The following is a 17,025-nucleotide window of genomic DNA, read 5'->3' on the forward strand; positions in this document are numbered from 1 at the left end:
AAGGTCTAGCGTCTGATGCCACGATCGTGACGTATTCGGTGGTCGCGATCGTGAGATTGTCGCATGTTGGTGGCGGCGATCTTGCGATCCGCGGCAGCAACCTTAGCTTGGAGAGGCGATTTCTCATCCCCCTTAAAAGAGGGTTACATATACACTCACTAACTACTTTATTAGGTACACCTGTTCAATTGGTTGGTATCATAAATTGCTAATCAGCCAATCACATGGCAGCAACTCAATGCATTTAGGCATCTAGACGTGGTAAAGACAAATTGCTGAAGTTCAAACCGAGCATTAGGTCTGAGTATTTCAAAAACTGCTAATCTACTGGGATTTCACGCACAACTATCTCTAGGGTTTAAAGAGAATGGTCTGAAAAAGAGAAAATATCCAGTGAGCAGCAGTTGTGTGGATGAAAATGGCTTGTTGATGTCAGAGATCAGAGGAGAATGGGCAGTCTGGTTCAAGATGATAGAAAGGTAACTTAAATAACCACTCGTTACAACCAAGGTATGCAGAATACCATCTCTGAACGCACAACCAGGGGCGGACTGACCATTTGGAAACTCGGGGCACTGACCGAGGGCCCGGGGTCAGTAGGGGGCCCCATGAGATGCCCCTGGTACCTTTTTCATAGGCTTTTTTGAGTTTGGGCCCCATGATCCCCTATTGCCCGGGGGCCCCATGAGTTGTCAGTCCGCCCCTGCGCACAACACGTCGACCCTTTCAGCAGATGGGCAACAGCAGCAGAAGACCACTCCGGGTGCCACTCCTGTCAGCTGAGAACAGTAAATGGAGGCTACAATTCGCACTAAAGTTGGACAAAGAAGATTGGAAAAACGTAGCCTGGTCTGATGAGTCTCGATTTTTGCTGCGACATTCAGATGGTAGAGTCAGAATTTGGAATAAACAACAACATGAAAGCATGGATCCATCCTGCCTTGTATCAACAGTTCAGGCTGGTGATAGAGGTGTAATAGTCTGGGGGATATTTTCTTGGCACACTTTGGGCACCTTAGTACCAATTAAGCATTGTTTAAATGCCATGGCCTACCTGAGTATTGTTGGTGACCATGTCCATTCCTTCCAGCAGGAATGTAACAAAGCTCAAATCATCTCAAACTGTTTTTTTGAACATGACAACGAGTTCACTGCACTTCCATGGCCATGGAGGCTACCTTTGGGATGTGGTGGAACGGGAGATTCACATCATGGATGTGCAGCCGACAAATCTGCAGCAACTGCGTGATGCCATCATGTCTGTATGGACCAAAATCTCTCAGGAATGTTTCCAACACCTTGTTGAATCTATGTCATGAAGAATTAAGTCAGTTCTGAAGGCAAAAGGGGGTCCAACCCGGTACTAGCAAGGTGTACCTAATAAAGTGGCCAGTGAGTGTATATTTACATTTCTATGAAGGTTTATGAAGATGGTGGATTTTGTCTTCACATTCCTCCTACTCCATTGAGGTGGCGTTTATGTGACACTTCTGATATTTATATGCTATTGGTGTGTTTATTTGCTATGCACTTTTGTTTGTTTATAGCGTCGCTTTCACGTTGATATTGATTACAGCTCTCTGTACTATCTGTTCTTCAAACTCACAGAGAACTCGCACAGCCCTGCCAACACTGCAGCCAATCATCGCTTCCCCACCACAAAAATCTCCGTTCCTACTGGCGGAAATCACACAGCTCGGTGAATGGCTGCTGAGCCGCCACTGGGCGGGGATAGACGCGGAAGGGAAATGATGTTGGGGGGTTAACCAGTTCATGCTCTCACTTCCGGGTTATTGTTCCGTCCCTGGGATTGACAGCGGGTAGTGCCGTTTCGCACGGTACTGTAGAGAGGTATGTCATGGTGTGTGTCCGTGGTGTATGACCGGGGATTATTATCGCGGAGGGATTCCACAAGGGTGAAGCTGATACCGTGCGTTGTGTGGGGTGTACGTCATTCTTCCAGTGTTAAGCTGTTTCCTATACTCCCATTACACAGGCTCCCCAATGTTCTGAGGGGCCATTAATGGCGCACACATAAGCAGTGAGGTGTGACGGGTGGGGGAGGTGTGTCTCATTATACAGTGGATCTGGATTTTCCTGGTAAGCTTGAAGTAGAACTCCGAGCAGATCCAAAGTGGAGCTCCATGTATGCGTGTGTTTTCATTGGCCAAAATAGGTGGACTCCTGTTCAGCTGGTATTGTGATTGCCATACCTGTGCCAGGCTGCAGAGAATGGATGATGACATCACTATGGAATATAAGGATGTAAACAGATGATCATCTGTTTACATCCGCTAGTCCATCGAAATACATGGTTGTCCATTTTTCATCCGTAAACAGATGAAATACGGACATACGGAATGCCTGTGTGAAAGCGGCCTTACCGCTTATCACCTCTTCCTTGTTACACTACTGAGATCAATCTTGTGTTCAGCCCCCAGTGCCTGAAAACATGTGAGACTGGTGACAGCTCACTGCCTAAGGCTGCTTTCACAAGGACATCTGTTCCGTTCAGCAGGGGATCCATGAACAGATCCCTGTTGAATTGGCAACAGATCCCACTTTTGTCACCCCCGCGGCCATTCAGTTTTTTCTTCCATGAGAGCTGATTCATACCAGAACACAGTGTGGAAAAAGCTTGTTTTGTGTGTTATTCCCACACCATGTTTAAAAATGCCACCTTTCCAGTCAGTGGGTTCCAGTCTATTAACAACACCCTAAATGCAGATAGCAATTGAAATGCATTTGCGGGCTTCAGATTGCATGGCGCTGCAGTACCATGCAATTTGGTGCAGTGTGTTTTTAGCTACTTCTCTACTGTGCCAATTCTGGTATTTCTCTCTCCTACATGTAAAAATCTACTTTTTTTTTTTTTTGCTAGAAAATTACTCAGAACTCCCAAACACACATTAAAAAAAAAAAAATATATATATATATTATACAGGATTTATATAGTGCCAGCAGTTTGCGCAACGCTTTACTATATAAAGGGGGACGGTACAATTGCAATACCGTTTGATACAGAAGGAATTGGAGGGTCCTGGTCATGGCACTTACAATCTAAAGCCGAGACCCTTGAGAATAAAATGGTCATTGCAATTTTTTTATGTCACATGGTATTTGCACAAAACAAATGCATTTTTTTTAGCAAAAAATACACTTTCATGAATTTTAATGCAAAAAAACACATAACCAAATATTTTCAGTAAATACCTAACATGTCACGCTGTAAAATTTTGCACACTCATGGAATGACGCCAAACTACGATACTTAAAAATCTCCATAGGCGACCCTTTAACATTTTTACAGGTTACCAGTTTAGAGTTAGAGTAGATCTAGCTTGAGGTGATTGTAGCTGTATTAGGGCTCGTTCACACTTGGCTGTTTTGCCATCGCTTGCCAAACGCCCCTATAGCGTTTGGCAAGCGTTGGTCCGGCGTTTGCGAAGCCTTTTTTTAACGCTCGGCAAACGCTCCACAAACGCTGCATGCGCGGTTTAGCGGAGGTTGCTAGGCGTTTGCCGAGTGTTAAAATTGCCCCACAAACGCCTATAATGCAGTTTGAATGGTGTTACCGCTCCGCAAACGCCCCGCAACCGTGTTGCAACCGCACCGCAAACGCTAGCCGGGCGTTTGCGGAGCGGCACCATAGACTAGAATAGGAGGCTTCAACGCCTCCTGACTTGACCAGAGGCGTCTGTTTTGCCGCGACGCAAACGCTCCCATTAGAACAGCACCATGTGCTGTAATGTGCAGAATTGGCAGAGGCGTTTGGGAAGCAGTAAAAACGCCAAACGCCTCTCTGCCACCTGCACACAACGCTAGTGTGAACGTAGCCTTAGTGCACTTGCCACAGAAACAACTGAGTACTGTCCATGATACTTTTTTTTATGTGCACTAACATACAATTTTCAGGACAAGCATTCGGGGTATGTCCCCTTCTTCAAGGTCCAAGCAGTAGGTCTAGTGCTAGAATTATTGCTCTTGCTATAACATTTGTGGCGATACCTCATATGTGTGGTTCAGATGCCATTTACATGTGCGAGCCGGACCTACATATGCTTTCACTTCTGCATGCGAGCACGAGGGGACAGAGGCGCTTTAAAACTTTTTTTGTTTTCTTTTTTAATTATTATTTATTTTATTTTACGCTGTCCCTTTAAATTTTTTTTATCACTTTTATTCCTATTACAAGAAATGTGAACATCTCTTTATGGAGAGACCTGGGGGTCTGCAAGACCCCACATCTCTATGATGGAAAGCATGAAATCAAAAAATAATCTCAAGCTTTCAAGCAAAAGAAATGGCAGTGTTTACATCTGCCAGAGCCGAAAGTGACATCATGACGTTGCTTCTGGCCTCCCAGAATCAGAGAGATGGCCGGGGACCATCCAGTCCCTGATCGTATGAAAGGAGGATCATCCTCTCCTACTGCCTGCATTAGCAGCTAATCAGCCTTTAGGATGGCTTTTACACAAGAGGGAATCACTGGCTGAAAAAAAAAAAGATATCAGGATCTTGCCAGTAGCTGCAAACCTCATCCAGAGATCTCCACTAAAGTCCATAATGTCATTTGACATCCTACAGGTGGGAAGTGGTCAAAGGTAGTGCAAGCATTTACGTTTTACATGGTCTGGTGCAGTGTGCTGCTCATTCAACTGAATAGGCTGTCAAAATGAACCACACAGGAGCACCCAGGTTTGAACCCACACATTCCAGTGCAATCCTGATGTGAACCAACCCTGAACAAAAAAATCTGTCAGTCGGACCACTTGTGTTAAAGGGCCCTAAGAGCTCTCCCACACCAGGCTACACATTAAAATGTGTTGTGGTCTGTGTTGTGTGTGGGCAGTGCAAAGTGTTGTTACAATGCTTTGCACTGTTTACTTTTTTTTTACTTTATTGAAATATCCCAAAATGACATTTCATTTAAAGTAGAACTTTAGGTGAAAAATCCAAAAAGGGCAGACAGGCAGGAAGTTCACCTTTTTGACAAAAATAATAAATGCACATTTTTTTGCAGGTTAAAAAATGTGCATTTTTATTTTTGTCTGCAGAAGCCTGTAAAGCATTGCACCCAGTAGATCGTTGATGCCATGCAGGTCTCCTGCAGACCTGTCAGAATATCTGCTTGCCCAGAGGGGATGTACGAGCAAGCGGATATTCTGACAGGAAGCTTCAGTGAATTACAACGGCACCGTGGTAGTTCACTGACAACTACAACCCCACAGCCTCTAAGGCTGCCAGGACTTGTAGGCACTTGTAGAAATCTGTGAATGAGTGAGGCGGCCATGTGGGCGGAGCCCTCCACAGCTGCGCTGTTTTCAAATCTGACAGTACAGGGAAAAGTTTCCCATCTATCGGGGGTTAGGCTTGGGTGGCTGCAGCTATGGGATCATGTGAACTTATCCTTTAATGCAGAAGAGACATTCTTTGTCTCTTCTGCATTTGTTACCTACCTGTCCACCCCTGTACAGTGAGCCACGTACACGCAGCTCACTATACATATTCGGCAGTGTTGCATCTGACAAAACTCCCACGCATACACGGGAGTGATATCAAAGTGGCCAGCAGTCGAGACCCTTGAAGATGTCTGCGGCTGAGTGGGCAGTTCTGGGGTGCATGGCTGGATACAAGGTGAGTATAGTTTTGCTTTAAGACTGATGTATTGTGCTGTGTAAAAATGCAAACACATGGTGTGTTTATGCACCATACTTCAATGCAGTGCTAAGGCAGGAACAGGACACATAGCAAACAATGATTTTTATATTTGCCCCTGCATTGAGCCTGTGTTGATTTATGCAGATTAGCTCAGCTAACTGGATATAATACAAACAAGCTCTAACTTTCCATGCTGTGATTTATAATATTAGGAAGATTATATGAAGCTATATTTCATGCAGCGTTTTAAATTATTTTTTTAACGTTGTTTTAACTGTATTAAGTATTCAGTTTTAACTCTTTCGCTTACAGAGCCATTTTTGTATTTTTTTGCACACGTTTAAAAAAAATAATTTTAGGCCTGAAAATTACATAAAACCCCCAAACACTATATATTTTCTGAAAGCAGACACCCTAGAGAATAAAGTAGTGGTAGTTCCAATTTTTTATGTCACACATTATTACCACAAAGGTCTAGGAAACAATTTCAGTAAAAAAACACACTAAAGTGGCAAACAAATGCAATAAATTACCCATGTTTTTGGTAAAGGTTGCGCCGAGTAAATAGATACCCAACATATCAAACCTTAAATTTGTGTGTGCCCCTAAAATGGGGACTTCAGTACCCTATATTCTCTATAGGACACGCTTCAAAAGCCCCCTAGAGGTCATCAGTTTAAGGTTGTGGAGCAAAAATGGAGGAAATAATGTTACATGTACATTTCTGTTCTTTGTTCTTGTTCATTGGCAGCCTTATATAAATTAAAGGGCTGGTGTAAGTCCATGCATATTAATGTGTAACATTACATTAACGCAACGCACAAGAATGGCAAACTGAATAGACTCTTACTGACATGGACCTTGTCATAATGACCCAAGAGTTAGCCATGACGGAAACTTTGAGCAAGGGCTGCTAGACAAATGTGTAGACACCTCTGGGTCCACATGAAAGATGCAGAAAACAGGATCCTTTAGAAAATGTACTACATTGCACTCAATTAGACTTGCAGTTTGGGGGGCAGGGGGGATAGAACCTGGTGTTTGAGCCTTGTTTTAAACCCTCCCCTAAGCAGCAAAGTTAGATGGGGGTATACAGTACACATGCCATGCTCATGATGCTTTGCTTCACAGCTGTGGCAAAAATGATCCCCCGGTTCAATTTAATGGAAATTCACACAGTTGCGGATAGGCAGTGCAACATTTACAGAGTTAAAACAGGTCTTGAGGAGACATGTTGCCTCCTTGCCACCTGTCAAACACCTCTGAAAAGCAATCCACATAGATCATTATTCAGAAGTGTGGCAATAATCGCAACATGTCTAAACATACTCTGCAGATTGATTCACGTCTGCTTTTGTGGTACATTTTATTAACACTTTATAACAAAGTAAAATGTTAAAATATTGTAACAAGTCACATTACTGTTCAGCTTTTCAATAAATACTTTTTCTCATGGTGTCCGCAAAAGCAGCAGTGGATATACAGGGAATTAATGTCTTCTGGTCTATGGGCATTTCCCTGTTCCCCCATTAACAATCACCTGATCACTGTGATAGCCTCTGATTGGCTATCACAGTGATCATTCAATGTACAGCCAGTCCATGTGTGGGTGTTTTTGTTTTTTTTTGTTTTGTTTTTTTTCTTCCCCCTCTTGAATGGAGAAAAAGATACCTTGTATTTTGTGAAGGATAATAAAAATAAAGAAATTTAGCTAAATCAGAGTTTGATCTAGGTCATGGCCAGGGTTAGTTTCAAAGGTTAGGATTAAAACGTTTCTTTTTGTATTAATGTTAGTGTCAGTGAGATTTAGGTAGGATAAAAAAAAAAGCAAAATGCGCACTATTGTTTCTGGACCCCACTGTGGGAAGAGACAACCTATACTATACATACAGTGCCTTGATAAAGTATTCATACCCCTTGAAATTTTCCACATTTTGTCATGTTATAACCAAAAATGTGAATGTATTTTTTGAGGATTTTTATGTAATGAACCAACACAAAGTGCCACATAATCGTGAAGTGGAAGGAAAACGATAAATGGTTTTCAATTATTTATTTTTTTTACAATTATCTAAAAAGTCTGGCGTGCATTTATATTCAGCCCCCTTTACTCTGATATCCCTAACTAAAATCTAGTGGAACCAATTGCCTTCAGAAGTCATCTAATTAGTAAATAGCATCCAGCTGTGTGTAATTTCATCTCAGTATAAATACAGCTGTACTGTGAAGTCCTCAGATGTTTGTTAGAGAACATTAGTGAACAGACAGCATCATGAAAGCCAAGGGACACACCAGACAGATCAGGGATAAAGTTGTGGAGAAGTTTAAAGCAGGGTTAGGTTAATAAAAAAAAAATTATCCCAAGCTTTGAACATCTCACAGAGCACAGTTCAATCCATCATTCGAAAATGGAAAGAGTATGGCACAACTGCAAACCTACCAAGACATGGCCATCCACCTAAACTGACAAGCTGGGCAAGGAGAGCATTAATCAGAGAAGCAGCCATAAGGCCCATGGTAACTCTGGAGGAGCTGCAGAGATCCGCAGATCAGGTAGGAGAATCTGTCCACAGGACAATTAGTCGTGCACTCAAAATCTGGCCTTAATGGAAGAGTGGCAAGAAGAAAGCCATTGTTGAAAGGAAGCCATAAGAAGTCCCATTTGCAGTTTGTGTGAAGCCATGTCGGGGACACAGCAAACATGTGGAAGAAGGTGTTATGGTTAGATGAGACCAAAATTAAATTTTTTTTACCTAAAAGCTAAACGCTATGTGTGGCAGAAAACTAACACTGCACATCACCCTGAACACACCATCCCCACTGTGAAACATGCTGGTGGCAGCATCATGTTGGGGGATGCTTTTCTTCAGCAGGGACAGGGAAGCTGAGTTGATAGGAAGATGGATGGAACCAAATACAGTGCAATCTTAGAAGAAAACCTGTTACCGCTGGTTCACATCTTTGCGGGTGGCGCCGCTGCGGATCTGCACAAAAATCCGCACCACACCACCCGCACAGAAGAATGCGGACCTGCGGGCAGTTGCCATTAATTCTAATGGCACACTGCCCGCACTGGAAATCGCAACCGTACTGGGAACCGGGGTTCCCGTGCGGGCTGCAATTTCCAAAGAAGTGCAGGGATTTCTTCCCTGCATGTCCCGGGGCACGGGAGTCCATTCAAATGAATGGGCTCTCATGCCCGTGCAAAACATGGCCCGCAGGAATGCGAAGATGTGAACCTAGCCTGAGAGTCTGCAAAAGACTTGAGACTGGGGCGGAGGTTCACCTTTCAGCAAGTCCCATCATGCCTCTGGTAGTCTTGCCTGTGGCTGTCAGAGTCTTGCAAGGCCTCATGGGATTTGCAGTTCCTCAACACATGGAGGACCGTAGTTTGGTGACTCCTGTTTAGATCAATGCAAATTTATATGTTAGAATGGCCCAGTCAAGGTCCAGACCTAAATCCAATTGAGAATCTGTGGCAAGGTTTGAAAATTACTGTTAACAGACACTCTCCATCCAATCTGACAGATCTTGAGCTATTTTGCAAAGAAGAATAGGCAAAAATTTCACTTTTGTGCAAAGCAGGTAGAGACCATGGTGGATAAAAATCAATGATTTTTTTTAAAAAAAATTTTAAAAATCAAATTTTTTTTATTTAAATTGGATTTTTTTTATTTAAATTGGATTTTTTTATTTAAATTGGATTTTTTTTTATTTAAATCTGATTTTTTTAAATAAAATGCTTTTTGAGGAATATATATTACCAACCAAAGGTTATTCCATCATGAAATAAAGATTAGTTTTTTATTTATGTAGAATAAGGCTGGATGTTTAATTTTTTTGGTAAATAAATTCCATTAATCCATTCACAATGTCATGCTCTTCCAGAGGTTTTTGTAAGATTATTGGGCAGTTTCTCTGCCTACAAGATATTATCACAGATGTTTGGTTTACTTCTGCAGTTCTCAAAACTGAATTTGACTCAGCAGAGATCACATGCCTTTTCTTCACAGCAAAAATGTTATAACATGAACAGAGTTAAGAATAAGACCTCAATCCTAACTTCTACAAACCTATGAATACAGAATCAACCCCTTCAGTGCTACGTTTTAAGAAGTTCAGTGAATAGAATAGAAACAATATTTTTCTGATTGTTTGGAGTGGAATAGATCTGCACAAGAAGAAAGTGAAACTAAGTGTGAGGAGGAAGGGGCTGACAGTCTGAGTTTCTTAATATATATATATTTTGTTTAGCCAAATTAGTTATCAAACATGGATGTTTGTTTAAGCAAATAACATATGCTGGAATGTTATTGTGTCAGTTGAATAAATCTATTTAAATTGTTATTATTAAGGTAATGATTATTTTTCTCTACTTTAATGTCTGGGGCTTTTAAAAACAAAAGGGGCTCTATGGCGACTTAAACATTTATTATTTTTAACATTGTGCTGTTAATCTCCTCCTCCCCTCCCTGCCAGTCTCCAGCACCGCACCTGGGTGAGACCTTGCAGTGTAATGAGCACTGATTGGGTGCTCCTCAGGAAAGGGGAGTGTCCGGCTTATCCTTTATCCATTTCGCTGCCAGAGCTGTTTTTACGTTTTTTGCACACGTTTAAAAGATCAGTTAAGGCCTGAAGATGACACAACACCCCCAACATTATATACTTTCCAAGTTCCAATTTTTTATGTCACACAATATTATCACAAATATTACACTTAAGTTAATTTTAGGGCACAACAATCAATAAATGATCCAATTTTTTTGTAAAATATAAAAGCCAAAGTTGCATCGAGTAAATAGATATCCAACACGTCAAACCTTAAATTTGCGTGCACTCATGAAATGGCAACAAAGTTTAGTACTCTATATTTTCTACAGGCGGCGCTTTTAAAGCCACTTCTAAGTTATCGGTTTAGCGTTATGGAGGAGTTCTGGTGCTAGAATTATTGCTCTCATTCTGGTGTGCATGACGATATGTAACGTGTATCGCAGGCGACATTATGTGTAGGAGCCCTAGTGTGTGCTTTTATGTCTATGCGTGCATACATATGTTGGGGCGGGGGGGACCTTGAAAAAATTTTTGGGGGGGGGTGTTATATGCTTTGGTGTAACTTAGAAAAAAAACTTTTTTTTACTTAACTTTTTTTTTTCTTGTTTGTTTTATCACATAGGGGACAAAAAGTCCACTCTGTGATTTTTTTGCAACAGGTTCTGACCCTGGATATCTCCCCTGTGTCCCACTAAATGTAATGCAGTGCACATTGCACCGCATTACATTAATTTCAGGCCTCAATGACCAGGAATCTGCCAAATGGGGACCCGGAAGTAACGTCACATCACTTCCGGGTCGGGACAAGAAGGGGAGGGGAGCTGATGTGTCTGCTCTCCTCCCTCCCCTCCACCACATCCTGTGGCACCCACTGAACCAGTTTCGGGCCCGCAGATGGGCAAGTGGAGCCCGGGACCTATAGTGGGCAGGAGGGAGAGGCTGCCACTGTGGGCCATGTGGAAGCAATTGGGCTGTAGCGCTGCTGACCAAATGCTTCCACCTGACAGGTGAGTCCTGCTGCTTGTCTGCAGCAGGGCTAAAGGCAAAAAAAATAAACCTACCTGCCCGGAACTACATGTCCCGGTCGTTGGGCAATAGGAATTTGCTTTTAGGTCCAAGGAGCCTCTCAATTATAGACTATGGCAAAAAGCTATGCATGTATTGCCACCTGACCATCCCGCTTGCATAGTAACCTGACACACCAACCTGCTTAGAGTATGATGTAGAATTTGGAAAAGGGCAATGTGCTGATTAAATGTCTGCCTTGGGGCATATGTGGTTGATGGGGAGGGTGAGGGAGACGTTCCTAATTTCCTTACCAGTTACAGGTCTGTGACTCAATGTTTTATAGACAAAAGCTTGGCATAATTGCCAGGTAACCAGTAATTGCAGAAAGGAGAACATTCTCTGAAAAGATTTACTTTAATTGAACCACTATAATAATATTTTAAAATGTGTCTGCTGAAAAGACTATTGTCGGGGTGCTTCTGACATGATCTAATTATATTATTTTGATATATCAGGGCGATGCATTAAACATTGTTACTTTCCTAATGTAACCTTTGTTGACATAATCTCTTTTAAATCTTAACAGGATGGCTGGTTGTGGTGAAGTTAGCCACACTACAAATATGTTGCCCACAAATAAGAAGCTAGGAGAAGCTTGTTCCAATGGTGCCCCAAGCCTTGCAGTTCCAGAATGTGCTATCTGCCTCCAAACCTGTGTTCACCCAGTCAGTCTTCCCTGCAAGCACATATTTTGCTATCTGTGTGTAAAAGGTGCCTCGTGGCTTGGAAGGCGATGTGCATTGTGCAGGCAAGAGATCCCTGAGGACTTCCTGGATAAACCAACTTTGCTTTCCCCCGAAGAGCTAAAGTCTGCCAGCCGAGGGAACGGGGAATATGCTTGGTACTATGAGGGAAGAAATGGTTGGTGGCAATATGATGAGAGGACGAGCAGAGAGCTGGAAGATGCCTTCACAAAAGGCAAAAAGAATACTGAGATGCTGATCGCCGGTTTCCTTTATGTAGCTGATTTTGAGAACATGGTACAGTACCGTCGAAATGAACATGGACGCCGCAGAAAGATGAAACGGGATATTGTGGACATACCAAAAAAAGGTGTTGCTGGGCTTCGACTAGACTGTGATGCAGCAAATGTAAACCCTGCTCGAGAAAGCTCAGCTGATGGTGCAGATAACATTGCAACATCAGGCCAGCCTACTGCTCTTTTACCTGTTAGACCTCATACAGCCCTTGGTGGTCAGACTGCAAATCCCACCCTTGCAAACTCGCAAACTGATGGCACTTCAATTGACAGTGCATTTTCCCAACTTCAGATTGGAGATCATGATACGGGTAGAAATAACATAGGGGAAGGTGAAGAAGGACTTCCACAGCTTGGAGGCAGAGTGCCACCTCCTGATACCACTGTAGATGAACCTGAATCAGATGACAGCAGTGATCAAGGGATTCTTTCACTTCAACAGAACCCATTTCTTGTTCAGCAGAGACACGTCATTATAGGTGCTACGCAGCAAGCACCAGATCGTGCAGCTGCAGCAGCTAATGGTGCACAGAGTGCCAGTGTGAGGTCTAGGAGACCTGATGGACAGTGCACAGTTACTGAGGTTTAAGTAAGTGAGGTTCCTGTGCTTTTAACAAGCCATGCAAGATGTCACCAATTTAGAATTGAGCTCAGACCTAGACAGCTGGTTATTTGAATAAAAAAGTACTGACCCCCTAACATGAAGTATATCTTGAGTTGTTTTATTTTTAAGCTGGAAGGTCTATTTATTAGTAGATGAGTGAAGAGACTGATTTGCAGAACTGAAGTGCTGAACTGGCCTATATGTTTATATATGTTTATAGTGCTGCTAATCCAGAAGGTAATGTTAATTGTCAAGTTACTGTCTGATGATTATAGCACTATACATTGGTCTTATAAAAGTAGAATAAACAAAAAAGTCAAAAATATCATTTGCTTATAGTATTCTTTTCTCTGCTGTTGTAATTGAATAAATCTAGAAAAGATACACTCAGAAGAGAACCAATTGAAGCAATTGTAGTTTGAAAACCAATACGCTTACAAAAATGCAGTTGGTGCCCAGTTTCTTCTGTCTGGTGCTCAAATGGGAGTTGTTTCCTAGCGCCTCGATTAGACTGATTTGGTCCTGAGTACTATATAGATTTGTCCACAGAAATGTTTTGAAGGAAGTTGCCTGACTTTCATGCTGATACATTGGCTTTGAAGCTTAAATACCCCGCTCCAAAAAACTACAAAAATGAACACAAGGGACATAACTTAGTTAAGGATGTGTCCCTTGTGCTGCTGCCTCTTCTGTTAGGTGAAATTATTTGCTGTCCATGGTACACACACCCTGACTATACCTGCCCAATTCTGCCATTTGCAGAAGCCGTACTAAAGCTTCTGTGAATGAAAACTGAACTTCTACGAATGGAGAACAGGCTGATGATTGAAAGGGCAACCCCCTCTAATAGATCCTGCTTCATTCATAGAAATTATAGTACACTTTCTGTGAATGGAGGAGATGGACAGAAAGGGCATGCATAGTTGGGCAATCTTGATGACAGCCTGTGACATAACCCCCCCCCCCCCCACTGGACAGAGAGGGGTGGGCATGGAGAGAGGAAGATTTCACCTTTACAGAAAAGGAGTCGAAACAAAGGACACATCCTTTTGACTGTAATGACCCTTTCACACGGGCGATCGGATCAGGACCGTCTGTCAGTTTTTCAGGCAGACCTGATTGGATGGTCCATGTATCCCTGTGGACTGATGAGTTTACATGGACTTGTGTCCGTTTACACCTGCCAACCTTTGATGCAGTCCTCGTAAAAAAAAACGGAAGGGGATTTGTCCCCTCTAGGCAGATCAGAGGACAGTACACCTGCCAGTCCATAGAGCAGTGTGGTCTGTGTCTGCATAAACTGAGCGGACAAAGACCTGTCATTTGCCCACTCTGCCCTGATCAGCAGATCAGTGGACAGATCCCCCACTGAGCAAAGCAGAGTTCGCCCCGTGTGGAAGGGGACTATGTTATGTCCTTTGTGCTAATTTTTGTGTATTTTAATTTCGGCTGTCCTTTTGGCTTTGATATTTTGTCACTGACCTAGAAAAAAGGAGATCAGGTGTTTTAACCTCAATTTGACTCCACTTGTTTCATGTGGGTCAGTAACTGAAAGTTTTAAATACAGATAATCTGTCCCTGTGGTTTAAATGTAAACTCATTTGGAAGACCTATTACATGAGATTAAATTCTCTTTCCCTTTTTTTCAATAAATGTAATGGGTTTAATGTTTTGCAGGGGTTGTGAATTGAAACTTGAACGGATTCTGTCCCAAAGCAAAACACTTTGTGATAAGCCTTTGTTAGAAGGAAGCATTGCAAAATGTATGTATCCTGTATTGGCCCTAGGAAAGTGATACTAAACCTGCTAACTAAGTCACTGTCATGCAACAAGTGTCCTGGTTTCCAACCTGTGGTCCAAGGACTCCCATCAGTCTGTAGTCTGAGTGGGATTGATTTTTTTAAAGAGTTATTAGCAGGGATCTCTACTAGCTTCATGTGACATGTCTCCAGTCTCTGTCTTCTGCAGCATGTCTCTCATTTAAACCTCTAGTATGTCCCCCCCATCTCTGACCATCATTTGCTCTAGGATTTCTGTAGCCTCTGACAGTCATCTTCATTAGCAGTACATAAAGTGTGGCCCACGTGATGTTAAGGGCCACAGTTGAGGCCCCCATACCTTGAAAGTTGACAACCACTGATCTAGGGTGTGGGAGTTTGTAAAATGCCCTTTCCAGCAAAAAATAATCACGCAAGTGTTTTGCTTTGAGAGAGATCCCCTTTAACCATTCCACTCAGTACTGAAGATGCAGAGCAGAACTGCGTCATAGGGAATATGTCTAAACAGTCATTACTACCTTGAGGAGGAAGGAACAACAACTTATCTTTATGTATATCATGGTTAGGAAGGATTTTGTGCCCTCTGGAATAGAAAAGGACTTTGGTATATCACAGTTTCAGCGCATTATACATACCTGCGTGTCTGTTGTGAAAGCATGGATCATAAGATCCAAAACATTCGTAAATCTGCCCAATGGATGTTTTTTCGTTACCTGGTTTTATTAGCAATTGAGAACTATAAAACGCGTAGGTTGGTCTCGTGTCCAGATTCCACCATTCATTTTAGTAGAGGAATTAAAGTACTGGTTATTTACTATACCATAACCCAGTAATCCAATCATGGTTATTCAAGAACTTCCAGAAAAGAAAAGGTGGCAAGCACTAGATCACTCAAGTGACTTTTGAATGTTCTAAATCACAGGCGTCAAACTGGTGGCCGCCCAGCTGTTGCCAAACTACAAGTCCCATGAGGAATTGCAAAACTGACCGTTACAAGCATGACTCCCAAAGGCAGAGGCATGATGGGACGTGTAGTTTCGCAACAGCTGGAGGGCCACCAGTTTGACTTCCCTGCTCTACATGATCAGTCCCCCACAAGCAGGTTTGGACTCTGATGAGCTGAGTTGTCTTGTGATTTCTGTTTCTTGAGGACTATTGGCATGATCACCACGCCATCATTCCTAGCTATTCTATTTTATCTTGGAATCTGTGCTCTGGCTGTTTCTTTGTGATTATAAGAATTCCAGATTATTATTTTTTTGAATTATTTGAAGTATTATATATATTGGTCAATTCAACACAAAACTATGTTCAAGATGCATTCTAATTTCCTTTTTTGTTCATCTATATATTTTGGCTATTATGACATCCCGATGATGTAAGTAGTCATTGCAGTTGGATGACATTAAACACTACAGACCTGTTCAGCACCTCAAGCTTTTAGTTTCTTCTTACACTTTGTCTTTACTTGTCTTTCGTGTGTATGTGTGTGAGTGTGTTTGTTTAGCTTTGTAATTGCTTCTCCTGGTTCTTTCTGAAGAACAGTTACGTTCTTCTCTCAAATTCCCCTCACTCAGTTCAAGCCATCAATTGGATGTAACAGGCTGCCATTCCATTTAAATATGCTACAAATAAATGCTAAATTCATATGAATTAAAAGAAACTCTTCTACAACTATTGTTGTAGGTGTTCACTTTGACACTGTGTAGCTTGGCATGTTTTCCAATTCGTTGTCACATTGTAACTGAACTAACATCTTCATTGACAAGAGAGAACCACCATCTAAAAGCTCTCTTCATTGACGTCCAGACCTTTGTCAATTAACTCTGCATGAGTTTGATTGCAAGAATGAAGAACCATATTTCAAAGCCCAGGAGCTGAGTAAATGTTATTTAATGACATGTATTTGTAAGTTTGAAGTAAAGTGGTCTAATACGCAAATGGCTTCCATTTTAGATCAACCTTCCAGCAGCATATGTATAAAGAGCTAATATTGTTTTGTTGACAATTTTTACACCCTTTCCTCTTCTTAGACTTTGCGGTCTAGTCTGTATTTAGAATATTTTCCTTCAAGTCATCTTGTTTTTTGTTACAAGATTTGTAATTTAATAAAGATTACATTTTATCAGCAACATGTTTTTGACTTCTGCAATCCAGTTACTGTGTTGTGTATTTTTATTTATTTTTTTTTGCCATTTTAAGCTGACTACAAACTGATAAGGTTTTCATTTTTTTTTTTTTTTTTCCAGGCGGCAAGGTTGATGGAAAAAAACTAATTTCCTCCAAACTCACACCTGTTGCACCTGCCACTGTCAGAATGAACTGCTCAGCGACTGCAACCGCTGATCAAGAAAAATTTTCATCATGACCCTTTGACAGAAGTT

The 17,025-nt window shown here is 41.9% G+C and overlaps 1 protein-coding gene across 1 annotated transcript; it reads left to right on the forward strand.

The window, feature by feature from the left end:
- The first annotated feature begins 1,749 nt into the window (after nucleotides 1-1,749).
- RNF146 (ring finger protein 146) lies at nucleotides 1,750-16,773 on the forward strand. Its single transcript, XM_089686453.1, has 2 exons — nucleotides 1,750-1,851; nucleotides 11,807-16,773. The coding sequence occupies exon 2, from the start codon at nucleotides 11,808-11,810 to the stop codon at nucleotides 12,846-12,848; it is 1,041 nt and encodes a 346-aa protein (XP_089542579.1). The 5' UTR covers nucleotides 1,750-1,851; nucleotide 11,807; the 3' UTR covers nucleotides 12,849-16,773.
- Nucleotides 16,774-17,025: the final 252 nt, after the last annotated feature.

This window comes from Staurois parvus, unplaced genomic scaffold (genome assembly GCF_062004578.1).
Source record: "Staurois parvus isolate SC_StPar_1 unplaced genomic scaffold, SC_StPar_1.0 ptg000397l, whole genome shotgun sequence".
Classification (NCBI taxonomy): domain Eukaryota; kingdom Metazoa; phylum Chordata; class Amphibia; order Anura; family Ranidae; genus Staurois; species Staurois parvus.

Coding starts and splice junctions, on each gene's coding strand:
- RNF146 (XM_089686453.1), top strand. CDS start 11,808: ATGGCTGGTTGTGGTGAAGTTAGCCACACTACAAATATGTTGCCCACA.